Raw genomic sequence first — 13,205 nt, 5'->3', positions numbered from 1 at the left:
AACAATGCAACTCAGTTTTGTCCAAGTATCAACATATTGTGCTACTTGAAACAACCACACTGTCTTTTCCAGAGCAGCCTGGATTTCTCCCAAGGTTACCCGAGGGGTTTTTCTTTGTATCACGAACAATTCTTCTTGCAGTTGTGGCTGCAATCTTCCTTGGTCTAATTGACCTTGGCTTGGTAGCAAGAGATCCCCACATTTTCCACTTCCTAATAAGTGATTGAACAGTACTGACTGGCATATTCAAGGTTTAGGATATCTTAGTATATCCTTTTCCATCTTTATAAAGCACCATTACCTTGTTATGCAGTTCTTTTGACAGTTCTTTTCTGCTCTCCATGGCTCAGTATCTAACCTGCTCAGTGCATCCATATGAGAGCTCACAAACTCATTGACTATTTATACACTGACACTAATAGCAATTTAAAAAGCCACAGATGTGGGAATTACCCTTTAATTGCTATTTTAACCTGTGTGTGTCACCTTGTGTGTCTGTACCCAGGCCAAACATTCCAGGGTATGGAAACCTTTGATCATGGCCATTTGGGCGATTTCTGTTATCATTAATGATTTAAAAAGGAGCCAAACAACCATGTGATAATAAATGGCTTCATATGGTCACTATCCTTAAATAAAATATTTTTTTTTAGCATGATCGGTCATATTTTCAATATCAATGCCAAAATGTCACACTTTCTGCCAGGGTATGCAAACCTTTGAACATATCTGTATATTTTGATGTGTCAAAATTTACTGTATTATTAGTTTAAAAACGTTATAAAATGGCTGTTCATGTTTCAAGGGAATTTTCATTTTTCAGGGCAGTTTATCCTTAGTTTAGTGAATGTGGTGTAAATTCACTTTTTAGAGAATCCAGTACTTTTGCTTGCACATAATTGGATGATGGGAATCAGCAAAGCTTCACCTCATTCACTACGTTCTGCGGAAAATTCCCTTGAAAAAGTGAAAAACCTATTTGCCTTTAGTAAATCAACCCCATTGCCATGCACTAAGCTCTATCTGATCTTCCCAAGTGTATTTTTTGTATACAGCAGTTATACTAAGATACAGAAAGGGATTCAAAGAAAGAGAATCCCTACTGTTTTTTAAAAAAAAAAAAACAACAGGAGTTGAGTGCTTCCCAACATCATTCATTACCCCCTGTCATACTGCACAGGTAGGCAGCTAAAACCCCCAGTAAATGAATAACCTTCAGGCTGTTCATTGGACCACGAATCATCACCATCACCCTCACAGTTCATAATTTAGTGAAGGTAAAAAAGAAAGCAACACACCCAAACTAAGATATAATGGAATCATTTTCCAATTCAAAAGTGTGTGAACAAATGGAGTACTTTAGCCTCACACAATCATACTATTTCTGTTGTCTAGGGTACAACATGCCAACATATGTTTGGAACTTCACCATTTCATTTTGTTAACTAAAAAAATACAGGATATATGTTTGTTCTAAACTGGTTGTAAACCCTTACCTATACCCAGTGAAGTGACAGCCCTTAGGTGATATACAGAGATGAAACAAAGAGTACACAGATCAAAGGCTATTTCTCAGTTCCAGAAGGCAAGGGACAGGATCGGACACTGCACAGCACAGCGCAGGGAGCTGAGTGTAATCTGCGACCTGAGTGGAGGGAATTGGCACACCCCCCTTACACAGTCTCATAGGGCAACATGCACAGCTAAGGCTGCCAATCACCTTCTACATGCTGGGGGGGGGGGGGGCATGCCGCCCCTGGGAAGCTGTGGTGTCAGCATAGACTGTCAGAAGTGACTCATTCAGATAGCAAAGGAAGGAGATAGCAGCCAAAAATCACACTATGTGCTTTGGATAGAGGCAGGTACACACTATAGCGGGATATGTTTTGTTCAGTTTTCATTTCAGAGGTTTAGAACCACTTCAATATATATAATTTATATATGAACTCCATGAATTCAGCTCCTTTATAAAAAGTGAAGGCAAGGAATGAGTTAAAGCCAATGAGGTACATGGCACCTCCTGTATTTACATCTGACAGATTTATAGAATTCCCAGAAGACAGCTAGAAGACGGCCAGAAGACAGCTATCGCCATAGTTCCAAGAGACCGATGTTGGACCTTTTGTTCCAGCAGTAGAGTCGATGCAGCTACTATGCCTGCCCCTCCCCTCCTCCTGCCCAATCGCAGAAGCCTTTGTATTATGTGAACTCATTCACAAAATACAAAGGCTTCTGTGAATTGACATCAGAGGGAAGCTACTGTGTGTGCTTCTCTCTTCTCACAGCAGCAGAGCCATACACCTGTCAGATATATGTAGATAATAGAGATAGGTCCAGGAGGTGACATGCATCTCATTACCATACTTCATTTAACTAATGAGGAAACTAATAAAATGTAAACTATATTGTTTATGCATAAATAAAGAGTTATTTAAATTAAAAAGTTAAAACCATAAATGACATCCAAAAAATACAGAATTATTTTTGTAAGTACTGTCCAAACTATGTATTCATACTTTCAAATTCCTCAACAGAGCAACAGCATTTGGGATCTTGAATGGTCTGTGCAAGCTGGCCGCTATATTTGGAAACTCCATCTTTGCTTCTTTTGTCGGGATAACAAAGGTGGTTCCGATTCTCCTTGCATCCACAGCCCTTGTAGGTGGAGGCCTTATATCTCTTCGACTACCTGAAACACGAGAACTTGTCCTCATGTAAATACAAAGGAACACACTATTGAGACCTTTCAGTGAAAGCGCTATAGCAAGCAAAGATTTGGGTACAGAACTACGGAAAGTTGTTTGGTTAGAGCCAAGTCAATCATCAGACGTAAAAGAACACACTTCGTCTTGTCATCACAGCTCAAGCCAATCTGAAAAATCAAAGCAGATCGCCAATGCTATCTCCTCTCCTGGATAATGATACATTTGTGTTTTAGTTTATTTTTATATTGTCTTTGATTTATTTAATGTAGAGAATTGTATCTAGTAATAACAGGGATTCAGAAATATCCTACTACTGTTATTTCAATATGAGTACAATATTTTCCAATATCCTATATTGTCACCCTTGGGAATTAATTATAGATCTTTTCCATAACATCTTCTTGGACCATATGCCAACACTGGAAGATGGGGACTGAATGTGAAGGAAAATATATTAACAAAGGATGGTTTATATTGTATGTCTTTATGTTAATGAAAGGAAAACGTATTTTCTCTTTTCTGCTAGAAGGGGACTAGAATGCTTGTTAGCAGCGATATTATGTATACTGCATGGGGATATCATCAGGCTATCCTTGATGGTGTAATTGCACATGTGTATAATTTATTTATTTTATTTTATTACAGGTATCTATATAGCGATGACAATTTATGCAGTACGTGACATACTGTACTTTCATATCAGTCCCTGTGCTCAAGGAGCTTACGATCTACAATCCCTATTCTCCCATATATACTAGGGCCAATTAGTCTAGCAGCATGTTATTGGAGTGTGGAAGGAAACTGGAGCACCCAGAGGCACAAGCACAGGGGGAACATGCAAACTCTATGCAAATAGGTGTCCTGGGTGGGATTAGAACTGCGGACCTCAGTGGTGCAAGGCAGAAGGTATAAACATTTTACAAGCTTTTGTTATTTCTGTGAATGGGGGGGTCTACTGATGACCAACTCAAGAGAGGTCATTAGATTCCCATGCATATACACCAGTATCTTAGAGGTTCAACCACTCTTGAATATGACAGTGGAGGTAAGTGCACCATATGGTCTAGATCAGGGGTCTCCAAACGTTTCAGTAGACCACATCCTACATTTTAGAAATAGTCACAGGTCGCTATGAAATGTTTTACAACGCCCACCCCCCCCCCCCTTTACAACCAGAAGTGCCCAGCAAAGTGCCCTCTTACACCCAGGTGTGTCCATCAGAGTACCCCCCTTACATCTATGTCTGCTCAGCATAGTCCCCCCTTACATCTACATCTGCTCTACTTTCAGAAGTTTCAATCAGAGATCCCCCCTTACATCTAGGAGTGCTCAGTGAAGTCCCCCCTTTCATCCAGGAGTGCCCATCAGAGATCCCCTCTTACATCTAGGAGTGTTCAGTGAAGTCCCCCCTTTCATCCAGGAGTGCCCATCAGAGATCCCCCCTTACATCTAGGAGTGCTCAGTGAAGTCCCCCCTTTCATCCAGGAGTGCCCATCAGAGATCCCCTCTTACATCTAGGAGTACTCAGTGAAGTCCCCCTTTCATCCAGGAGTGCCCATCAGAGTCCCCCCTTACATTTATGTGTGACCAACTGAGTCTCCCCTTATCTTTCAGGAAGTAGTGTAAAAGCCAGCAGGTGAAGCAGATCTGTACAGAGGGAATCTGGTCCTCCCGTAAATGCTGGATGCACATCATTGGCTGCTAGGACACTGGTGGTCCTAGAAACCAACCATAGTGAAGGGAGAGGATCTGTGGGTTGGTCACGTTGGCTGGTAGTGCATGCGATGGTCTCTGTATTTTGACACACAGACCAGCTCACCCACTGCCAGTCACCCATGGTATTTTCACAAACAGTTGCAGTGGACCAGATAAAATTTCGTACCTGGCCAGATGTGGGTCATGGACCATAGTTTGGAGACTCCGTGTCTAGAGAATATGAACATTTTTACATCCCTTATCCCTGGAAGAAAACATAAATAGGTCCCATTCCAACTTTGAGGGCTTTTGCTATTTTGAATGACCTCTATGAGCCTTCTGCCACCTTGTTGTCTGTCTTGAATAGACCACTCTCTTATCAGTCTTCCTATTCTCGTATCAAAAATGCTGTGCAGAGCAGTGATTTTCCTTTACATTGGGGAGTAGGTAACTGTAATATTCAAGTGTATTATCCAGCCCCCACCAGCAAAAGGTAATGTTCAGTATATTGCCACAATGTTTTTTATTCTCCAACTATTGTCTAGATTTCTGAATACTATGATTTCATGTGTAATATTTATCTTCTGTTAGCGCAAATATAAGCACAACATTTCTAATTGCCAACACTGCCAAATAATTCACCTTGATTTTGAGTCAAAAAACTATTTTTGTTAACTGTAAAATGACTAAAGATGTCAATTGACTTCTTAAATCTTGACAGATACAACATTTCAGGTTCTACTTAAAGTGGTTCTAAACCCTAAGGCTCGGTTCACACTTTCGCGACTTGGAGTTCGACTTGTGAGACCCCCAAGTCGCATGACATGTGAAATCCCATGTTAGTCATAGAGAGTTGTCCTAATTAGCTCTGCTGAAGTCACTTTGACTCTAGAAAAGGTCCCTCTACTACTTCAAGGCGACTTCTATCTGATTTGTGCCCATAGACGTTAATGGAAGTTGCCTCCAAGTCAGATCCTCAGCTATATTGATGTGATTTGGATCCAACATTACAGGAAGATCACCCAGGCAAAGTTGCATTGCATGAAAGTCGCACTTCAAGTTGCATGAAAGTCGTACACAAGTCACATCAAGTCGGCAGCAAATCACCAGGATGCCACCTGGCAAAGTCGCACCATCAGTCGTGCAACTTTCAGGTCGCAGTAGTGTGAACTGAGCGTTACATATACCCAGTGACTGACCTCAGGTGATACACAAAGATGACACATAAGTTGTACTTGTTTATCTGCAGTCTTCTATTCTCATCACCCATTCAAAGTGCTGAATTTAGAAAGCTTGTCTCAAAGTTCAGAAAAAAGGGGGCGGGAGCTGAAATTACAGGACTGCAGAGCTTAGTGAGAAGCACTCTGAGAGCTGATTGGAGAGAAGAGACATACCCCCCTCCACACAGTACATAGGAACAGAGCTGAGACTGTCAATCTGCTGGAGGTCCCTCCCCTGTCACCATGATTCTCTTGGTGTCAGGAAAACTTGTCAAAAGTGATTCATGCTCATAGCAGAGCAAAGAGGCAGGAGACAGAAATGATACTTAGTGCTCTTAATAGAGACAAGTACACATTATAGAGGGATATGCTTTGTTCATTATTCATGTATGAGGTTTACAACCACTTTAAAGACTTCACAGTGTGCCCTTTTCTTATTCATTACCGCACACATTCTACATTTTATGAAGGCACTTCGATTTCAGGCAAGTTAAAGTAGTATTTACCCAAAAACCAAAAATATAATATTTCAGTTCTTCAGTTCCAGTCCTTAGAAAAGAAAATGAATGCAGCCATTGCATCTAAGGATTTTTTCCGTAATTTTCATATTTTCATTGGGTGATCTGGCTAGTAACACACTTCCTGTGTTATGGTGTCTCCACTCTGGATGGGGGGGCACTGGAGACACCTTTGGACAGCAGCATAAGGTGTTAGATGGATTAGCAGATTTAGATGGACTTGACTAAATAAAATAAAACTGAGCTCCAGCTAACACTTTTTAAACAGTTACAGTAACATTTTTTTTCCCTTTTTGGATTAAGGTTTTAGTTTTACATAAATAAAATCTGACCATTGTAAGCACCCCTGCCAATGATTTGTATCAACCCCCCAACTTTCACTTTTGCTGGACAGCTTGGAAGTTGAAAAATAGCAGACTTACTGGCCAAATCACTAGGTGAAGATAAAAGAAAACAAGCCAAAAAAACAAATGCAGCCACCAAATCTAAGAATTGGTATACTGTAATATAATAAATTTTTGTGTTTGACTTTAATACGGCTTTAAATATTTTTCATTAACCAGTGTTTTTGCTGTTAGACATAATTAATTTGCGAGTCAGTTAATGCTCAGAAGCTTTAAAAGACCAGTTCCTTAATCTCTATTTCCCAGAATATGTGTACCGGATTTGAGAACAAATACTTAGTCTGTGCCCTTGACTGCTTATTACAATGTAATATATCTTGACAATTAATAATTGCAGACATAGAAAATATTGAAATCAGCTGTATTAAAGAATACCTTTATTTGTGATTCATCTAGACATATTTAATCTTTGGTAGATGTTTCCTGTACTTGACCATCAAACCATCCAGCAGTACTATGAGCAGGTGTAATTGGACAATTCCAGAACAACGTTCTTAATGTTCACTTCCAGGATGTTGTCATTAGCTTTTAATCGTTGCTACATTTAAGGAATGCATTTTGTGATGTCTGTGTATTCAGTATTTATGTTTTAAAAAACACATGTGATTCAACTAATAACTATAAATGACGGTACTTCCTCATTACAAATAAATGTTTTCATTCTATATACCAATTCGTGTGCCAAGGAATCATGCAGTGGCTGTTTATGTCTTCTCCTGGGGAATCACTCCTTGAATTTAAAGTAAAGTTAAACATACATTTCATTTATAACAGCTGTGGTTCCTATAATGATGCTGTGTTTGGCCCACAAATATCACATGGTACCTTGGCTAATCACAGCACCCTGTACCATGTTATAGCTGTGGGCCAATCACAGCGCACAATACTGTAGTAAATCACGGCTGTTATGAATGTAACCATTAATGACAGTTCAAAACATTGCTGTTACAGTGATCAGCACTGAAACAGCAATCAAAGTGTACAAATAAAATACTGATCACCCCCCAGAGTAGTACATGTAGCACTATGGTGTCACTGTACTACTCTGATGAAAAAAGCAGTAATAAAAAAAAGGAAAACAAATGTTGAAAAAGAAAAAAGTTTTGAAAAAATTGAATTAAAAAAAATATTTTTTTAACATTCTGTCATCAGTCAGTATCCAAGATCACCACCACACAAGTCATATGATGATGCTGTACTGTGCTGGTGACAGTATGTTAAAAAAAAAAAAGTTAAAAAAAAAGGTATTTAATTTCTTCATTTTCCAAAAAAAAGTGACAAAAAAATTACAGCTTCAAAAATTCACCATGCCTCTTACTAAATACATCAGACTGTCTACTTTCCAAAAAGGGGTGATTTGTACTATCCTGGCATTTTAAGGGCCTCAAAAAATGAGCTAGGCTGTCAGTACATGAAGATTGATCAGTTATCAAATCCTCTGTATATATCTGCCATAGTTTTTAGATGCTATAACTTTCACATAAAATGAATATACAGCTATTGGGATTTTTTTTTTACCAAAGACGTAGCAGAATACATTTATGGCTAAATTTATGAAGATTTTATTGGATATGTTTTTTAACAGAAAGCAGAAAATATTATTTTTTCCCAAATTTTCAGTCTTTTTTAGTTTATATAGCAAAAAATAAAAAAAACAGTGGTGATCAAATACCATCAAAAGAAAGCTCTATTTTTGTATGAGGAAATCATATAAATTACATTTGCACACAGTGTTGCATGCCCAAGCAATTGACAGTTAAAATAGCGCAGTGCTGAATAGCAAAAAAAATACCCCGGTCACAAAGGGGGTAAAATCTTTCGGAGGTCAAGTGGATATATATTATAATGTGTATATATACATGCAAAGCAGACTGTGGTTTCAAGATGTGCTGTTCAAGCTCTTTTGAAGACGCACAAAGAAACAGGCAACGTTCAAGACTGTAGATGTAGTGGTTGGCCATGGAAACTTGAAATGATGAAAGTCACATCATGCTTACTTCCTTTAGACATTGGAAGATGTCCAGCAGTGTCATCAGTACAGAACTGGTGGAAACCAGTGGGACCCAGGTACTGTCCGGAGAAGTCTGGCCAGAAGTGGTCTTCATGGAAAAATTGCGGCTAAAAAACCAAACCTGACATGGAAACAAGGCTAAGAAATTCAACTATCCATGAAAACATAGGAACTGGGGTGCAGAAAAATGTCAGCAGGTGCTCTGGACTGATGAGTCAAAATTTGAAATATTTGGCTGTAAGCAGGAGGCAGTTTGTTCATCGAAGAGCTGGAGAGCAGTACAATAATAAGTGTCTGCAGGCAATAGTGAAGCATGGTGGAGGTTCCTTGCAAGATTGGGGCTGCAAATGGAGTTGCAGATTTGGTCAGGATCAATGGCGTCCTCAATACTGAGAAGTACAGGTAGATACTTATTCATCATGCCATACCATCAGGGAGGCCTGTGATTGGCCCCCAATTTATCCTGATGCAGGACAATGACCCCAGACACACAGCCAATGTCATTAAGAACCATTGTCAGTGTAAATGTAGTGCTACCCTCGTCAGGGCCGCTGTGTAGTGGGTACCCCTAAGCTCTGCACAACCAAGCAACCTCTGTTTTCCACACTTGCATCCAGAGTCTGTGAGCTTGGTTTTGTTATTTTATTAGGGATAAAAACTTGGATAGGAAAATAGGGATTATGGGAAGCCCAGTATAGCCTAAATCAGTGCAGGGGGGGGGGGGACTTCCTTCCTATGTACAGAAACAGATTCTGGACTGTTCGTTTTCCTTAAAAGCCATCAGTCTTTGTGGATCAGTAGCAACAGCCCTTTATGGGCTAGGAACCCATCCCTGGCACCAACAGTCTCCTCAGCACTCCATCTTCCACCCAACCGCTCTGTCTGCCTGACTCTTCCATGTTTGTGGGCCAGTCCATCATTCTACCAAGGCCTCCAAACCTGGGATTGGCCAGACTCCCATAAACATGCAGATTAGGTCTCCACTCCTTCCTACCTACTGACTTCTGGAAGGTTCTATGGTCCTCCAGAGTCAGGAGGAGCCAATAGAGTCACAACCTGTTAAGTCATCCAGCTGACCTGCAGTAACTCGACCTCAATCACAGACTCACACAGTTACCATGAGTCATACACAATGATTTTGCGTGCAGTACACTACACTATTCTAGTAGCACTCTAGAGGGTACTACATAAAGAAGAACAGGGAATCTTGGAAGTGATAGTTTGGCCCCCACAGAGCCCTGATCTCACCATCATGGAGGATGTCTGGGATTACATGAAGAGACAGAAGGATTTGAGGCAGCCTACATCTACAGAAGATCTGTGGTTAGTTCTTCAAGATGATTTGAACAACCTATCTGCCGAGTTCCTTCAAAAACTATGTGCCTAGAAGAATTGATGCTGTTTGAAGACAAATGGTGGTCAGTCACAGCAAATATTGATTTGATTTGGATTACTCTTTTGTTCATTTACTTTCCATTTTGTTGATTAAGAAAAATAAATTATTAACACTTCTATTTCTGAAAGCATCCTTCATTTACGGGATTTTTTCACACCTGCCTGAAACGTTTGCACAGTAGCATATATATAAATACTATAGTATACTCTTAACTCAAAAACATCCCTTCAGTTGCTCTCTTGTTGACTTTCTGTTAGAGGGTGGCCAATTCATTCTCCATGATATATGTGACAAAGTGTTGCGCTACTCAACAAATACTCAAAGAAAGATAAACATACACTAAAAAAGACCATGTGTCCATAAAAAAGTTCATAATTCGCGAATGCTTCAGTGATCCAGATCATAAATTTAGTGCTTCACCCATTCAACACCATCACCAAGACGTAAGGATGGCCGCTCACTTGGACACCAGGACCTATATAACTAAATACAGGTCCCAAGCGCTTTTTTCATTTCCATATATGAACTCAAGATGGCAGCAATCTGGTGAGCACTGTAAATCTTCTCCATCCACAATAGAGATTCCACTCCAGCAGTGATACCTCCACTTCCTCTTCTCCACTCGGAATGCCCATAGGGAAGGAAAAACAAATCGCCTCCAATAGTGTAATATTGTTTATTAAATTAAAAGGCTAAAAAGACAAGAAACCACTCACAGTGTGTTGGATATAACAAGCATTGAACATGAGAACCGGACTTCTGGTCTGCAGCTCCGTGCCGCCCATGACGTCATTTCCAGCATGGAGCCGCAGACTGGAAGTCCGGTTCTCATGGAGGCCTCAAAATTTTTTTGGAGGGAATGTTATGTGCTTGGGTGTAACTTTATTTTTTTTTGCAATAAAAAAACATTTTTTTTTTACTTAACTTTATTTTTCATCACATAGGGGACACAAAGGTGACAGGTTCTCTTTATTGAGACATGCAGGGTCTAAAAGACTCTGCATGTCTCCTCTGGGCTCAACTTGACTGTTGCAATACATTGCTTCTTGGCTGTGCTAGCCGAGAAAGTGACGGATGACCCGGAAGTGACGTCACACACATCCCCTTCCGGGTGACCTGGAAGTGACGTCACACACGTCCCATTCCGGGTCACAGAGAGAAGAGGAGGAGAGCGGATGTTCATCCACTCTCCTCTCTCCTCTCCATCAACTGACACCTGTCATGGCGCTCCCTGGGCCTGCAGATGGCCAGCAGCGCCCAGATATGTGGCGGGAGCAAGCGCGCGGGGGGCACTGGGGGCTGTGGAAGCAATCGGGCAGCAGCGCAGCCACACAACTGCTTCCACCTGACAGGCAGGAGTCTGCTTGTCAGTTTTACATACAATCCTGGTGGCTGCAGCAGGGGTGGACTGACAATTCATGGGGCCCCCGGGCAATAGGGGATCATGGGGCCCCTGTGTACTTGCCCACACTCAAACCACACCCAAAAAAGCCTATGAAAGGTACCAGGGGCATCTCATGAGGCCCCCTACTGACCCCAGGGCCCTCGGGCAGTGCCCGAGTTCCCAAATAGTCAGTCCGCTCCTGGGCTGCAGCCACCTTCCTACCTGTGCCGTGTGTACATAAGATTGAAGTGCATTGATCATATAATTTCAAGGTGTCATTTGTTGCCCTTTACATAGAGCCCATAGTACAGTAAATCTTTACATTTTGGTGTCAGAAGATTCTGTTTGTTTGCAAACATGAGGTATTTGACATGGCACTGCACAGGTGAATGACCTCTGTTTGTAGTCTGAGAACTGACATTACATAGAGGAAACTATATATCCCACAGTCCCTGGGTCTCTCAGTATAATGTTCTGCAGATGAGAGCTACACAGTAATTCAATATGACAAAGGCACAAACAGGCAAAGCAAGTAAGAGATGTGTTTTATTGCATCGACACTCCCATATTTGTGGAAATGGACATGCATCATTTGTGGTGTGACCCAGAAGAAGAAGCTGCCCTCCCCTCTAGTGAATTGAGACAAGCTAGGTGAATTAATACATGGACATTGATCAGTCATGACATGGGGAATCGATCAGCCATGACACTACAAACTGCAGCCACAACAGGTCAGCCCATTATTACAAGGTAAGGCAAACAAACAAAACAGGGAATTTAACTATACTAATACCTAATTAAAACAACATAAACGTTTGAAATTGTACAAAACCTTTAAGGTTTAATTTTTCTGCCATATCCACTTTAAGAACAGGCCTTTGCTGAAACGTTTTCTTTACATGTAAAAATCAGTATTGTTTTCTAGAAAATTACTCAGAACCCCCAAACATTATGTATTTTTTTAAGCAGAGCCCTAGAGAATAAAATGGTGGGTGGCAATTTTTTATGTCAAACACAATTTTTTGGAAACACATTTTAATGAATTTAGTGCACTAAAAACACAATATTACAGACTCACACAGTTACCATGAGTCATACACAATGATTTTACGTGCAGTACACTACACTATTCTAGTAGCACTCTAGAGGGTACTACATAAAGAACAGGAAATCTTGGAAGTGATAGTTTGGCCCCCACAGAGCCCTGATCTCACCATCATGGAGTCTGTCTGGGATTACATGAAGAGACAGAAGGATTTGAGGCAGCCTACATCCACAGAAGATCTGTGGTTAGTTCTTCAAGATGATTTGAACAACCTACCTGCCGAGTTCCTTCAAAAACTATGTGCCTAGAAGAATTGATGCTGTTTGAAGACAAATGGTGGTCAGTCACAGCTTATATTGATTTGATTTGGATTACTCTTTTGTTCATTTACTTTCCATTTTGTTGATTAAGAAAAATAAATTATTAACACTTCTATTTCTGAAAGCATCCTTCATTTACGGGATTTTTTCACACCTGCCTGAAACTTTTGCACAGTAGCGTATATATAAATACTATAGTATACTCTTAACTCAAAAACATCCCTTCAGTTGCTCTCTTGCTGACTTTCTGTTAGAGGGTGGCCACATTCATTCTCCATGATATATGTGACAAAGTGTTGCGCTACTCAACAAATACTCAAATAAAGATAAACATACACTAAAAAGACCATGTGTCCATAAAAAAGTTCATAATTCGCGAATGCTTCAGTGATCCAGATCATAAATTTAGTGCTTCACCCATTCAACACCATCACCAAGACGTAAGGATGGCCGCTCACTTGGACACCAGGACCTATATAACTAAATACAGGTTCCAAGCGCTTTTTT

The 13,205-nt window shown here is 40.4% G+C and overlaps 1 protein-coding gene across 2 annotated transcripts in view; it reads left to right on the top strand.

Annotated features, from left to right (window-relative positions):
• SV2B (synaptic vesicle glycoprotein 2B) overlaps nt 1-7,215 on the top strand; it is a 235,920-nt gene extending 228,705 nt beyond the window's left edge. For both annotated transcript variants that reach the window (XM_089687653.1, XM_089687652.1), the window contains exon 13: nt 2,535-7,215. In XM_089687653.1, the coding sequence (XP_089543779.1) occupies nt 2,535-2,718 (184 nt within the window). In that variant the 3' untranslated portion in view covers nt 2,719-7,215. The remainder of the gene's footprint in view (nt 1-2,534) is intronic.
• The last annotated feature ends 5,990 nt before the right edge of the window (nt 7,216-13,205 follow it).

Source organism: Staurois parvus, unplaced genomic scaffold (assembly GCF_062004578.1).
Source record: "Staurois parvus isolate SC_StPar_1 unplaced genomic scaffold, SC_StPar_1.0 ptg000432l, whole genome shotgun sequence".
NCBI lineage: Eukaryota > Metazoa > Chordata > Amphibia > Anura > Ranidae > Staurois > Staurois parvus.
This window is presented reverse-complemented; position numbering and strand designations above follow the sequence as displayed.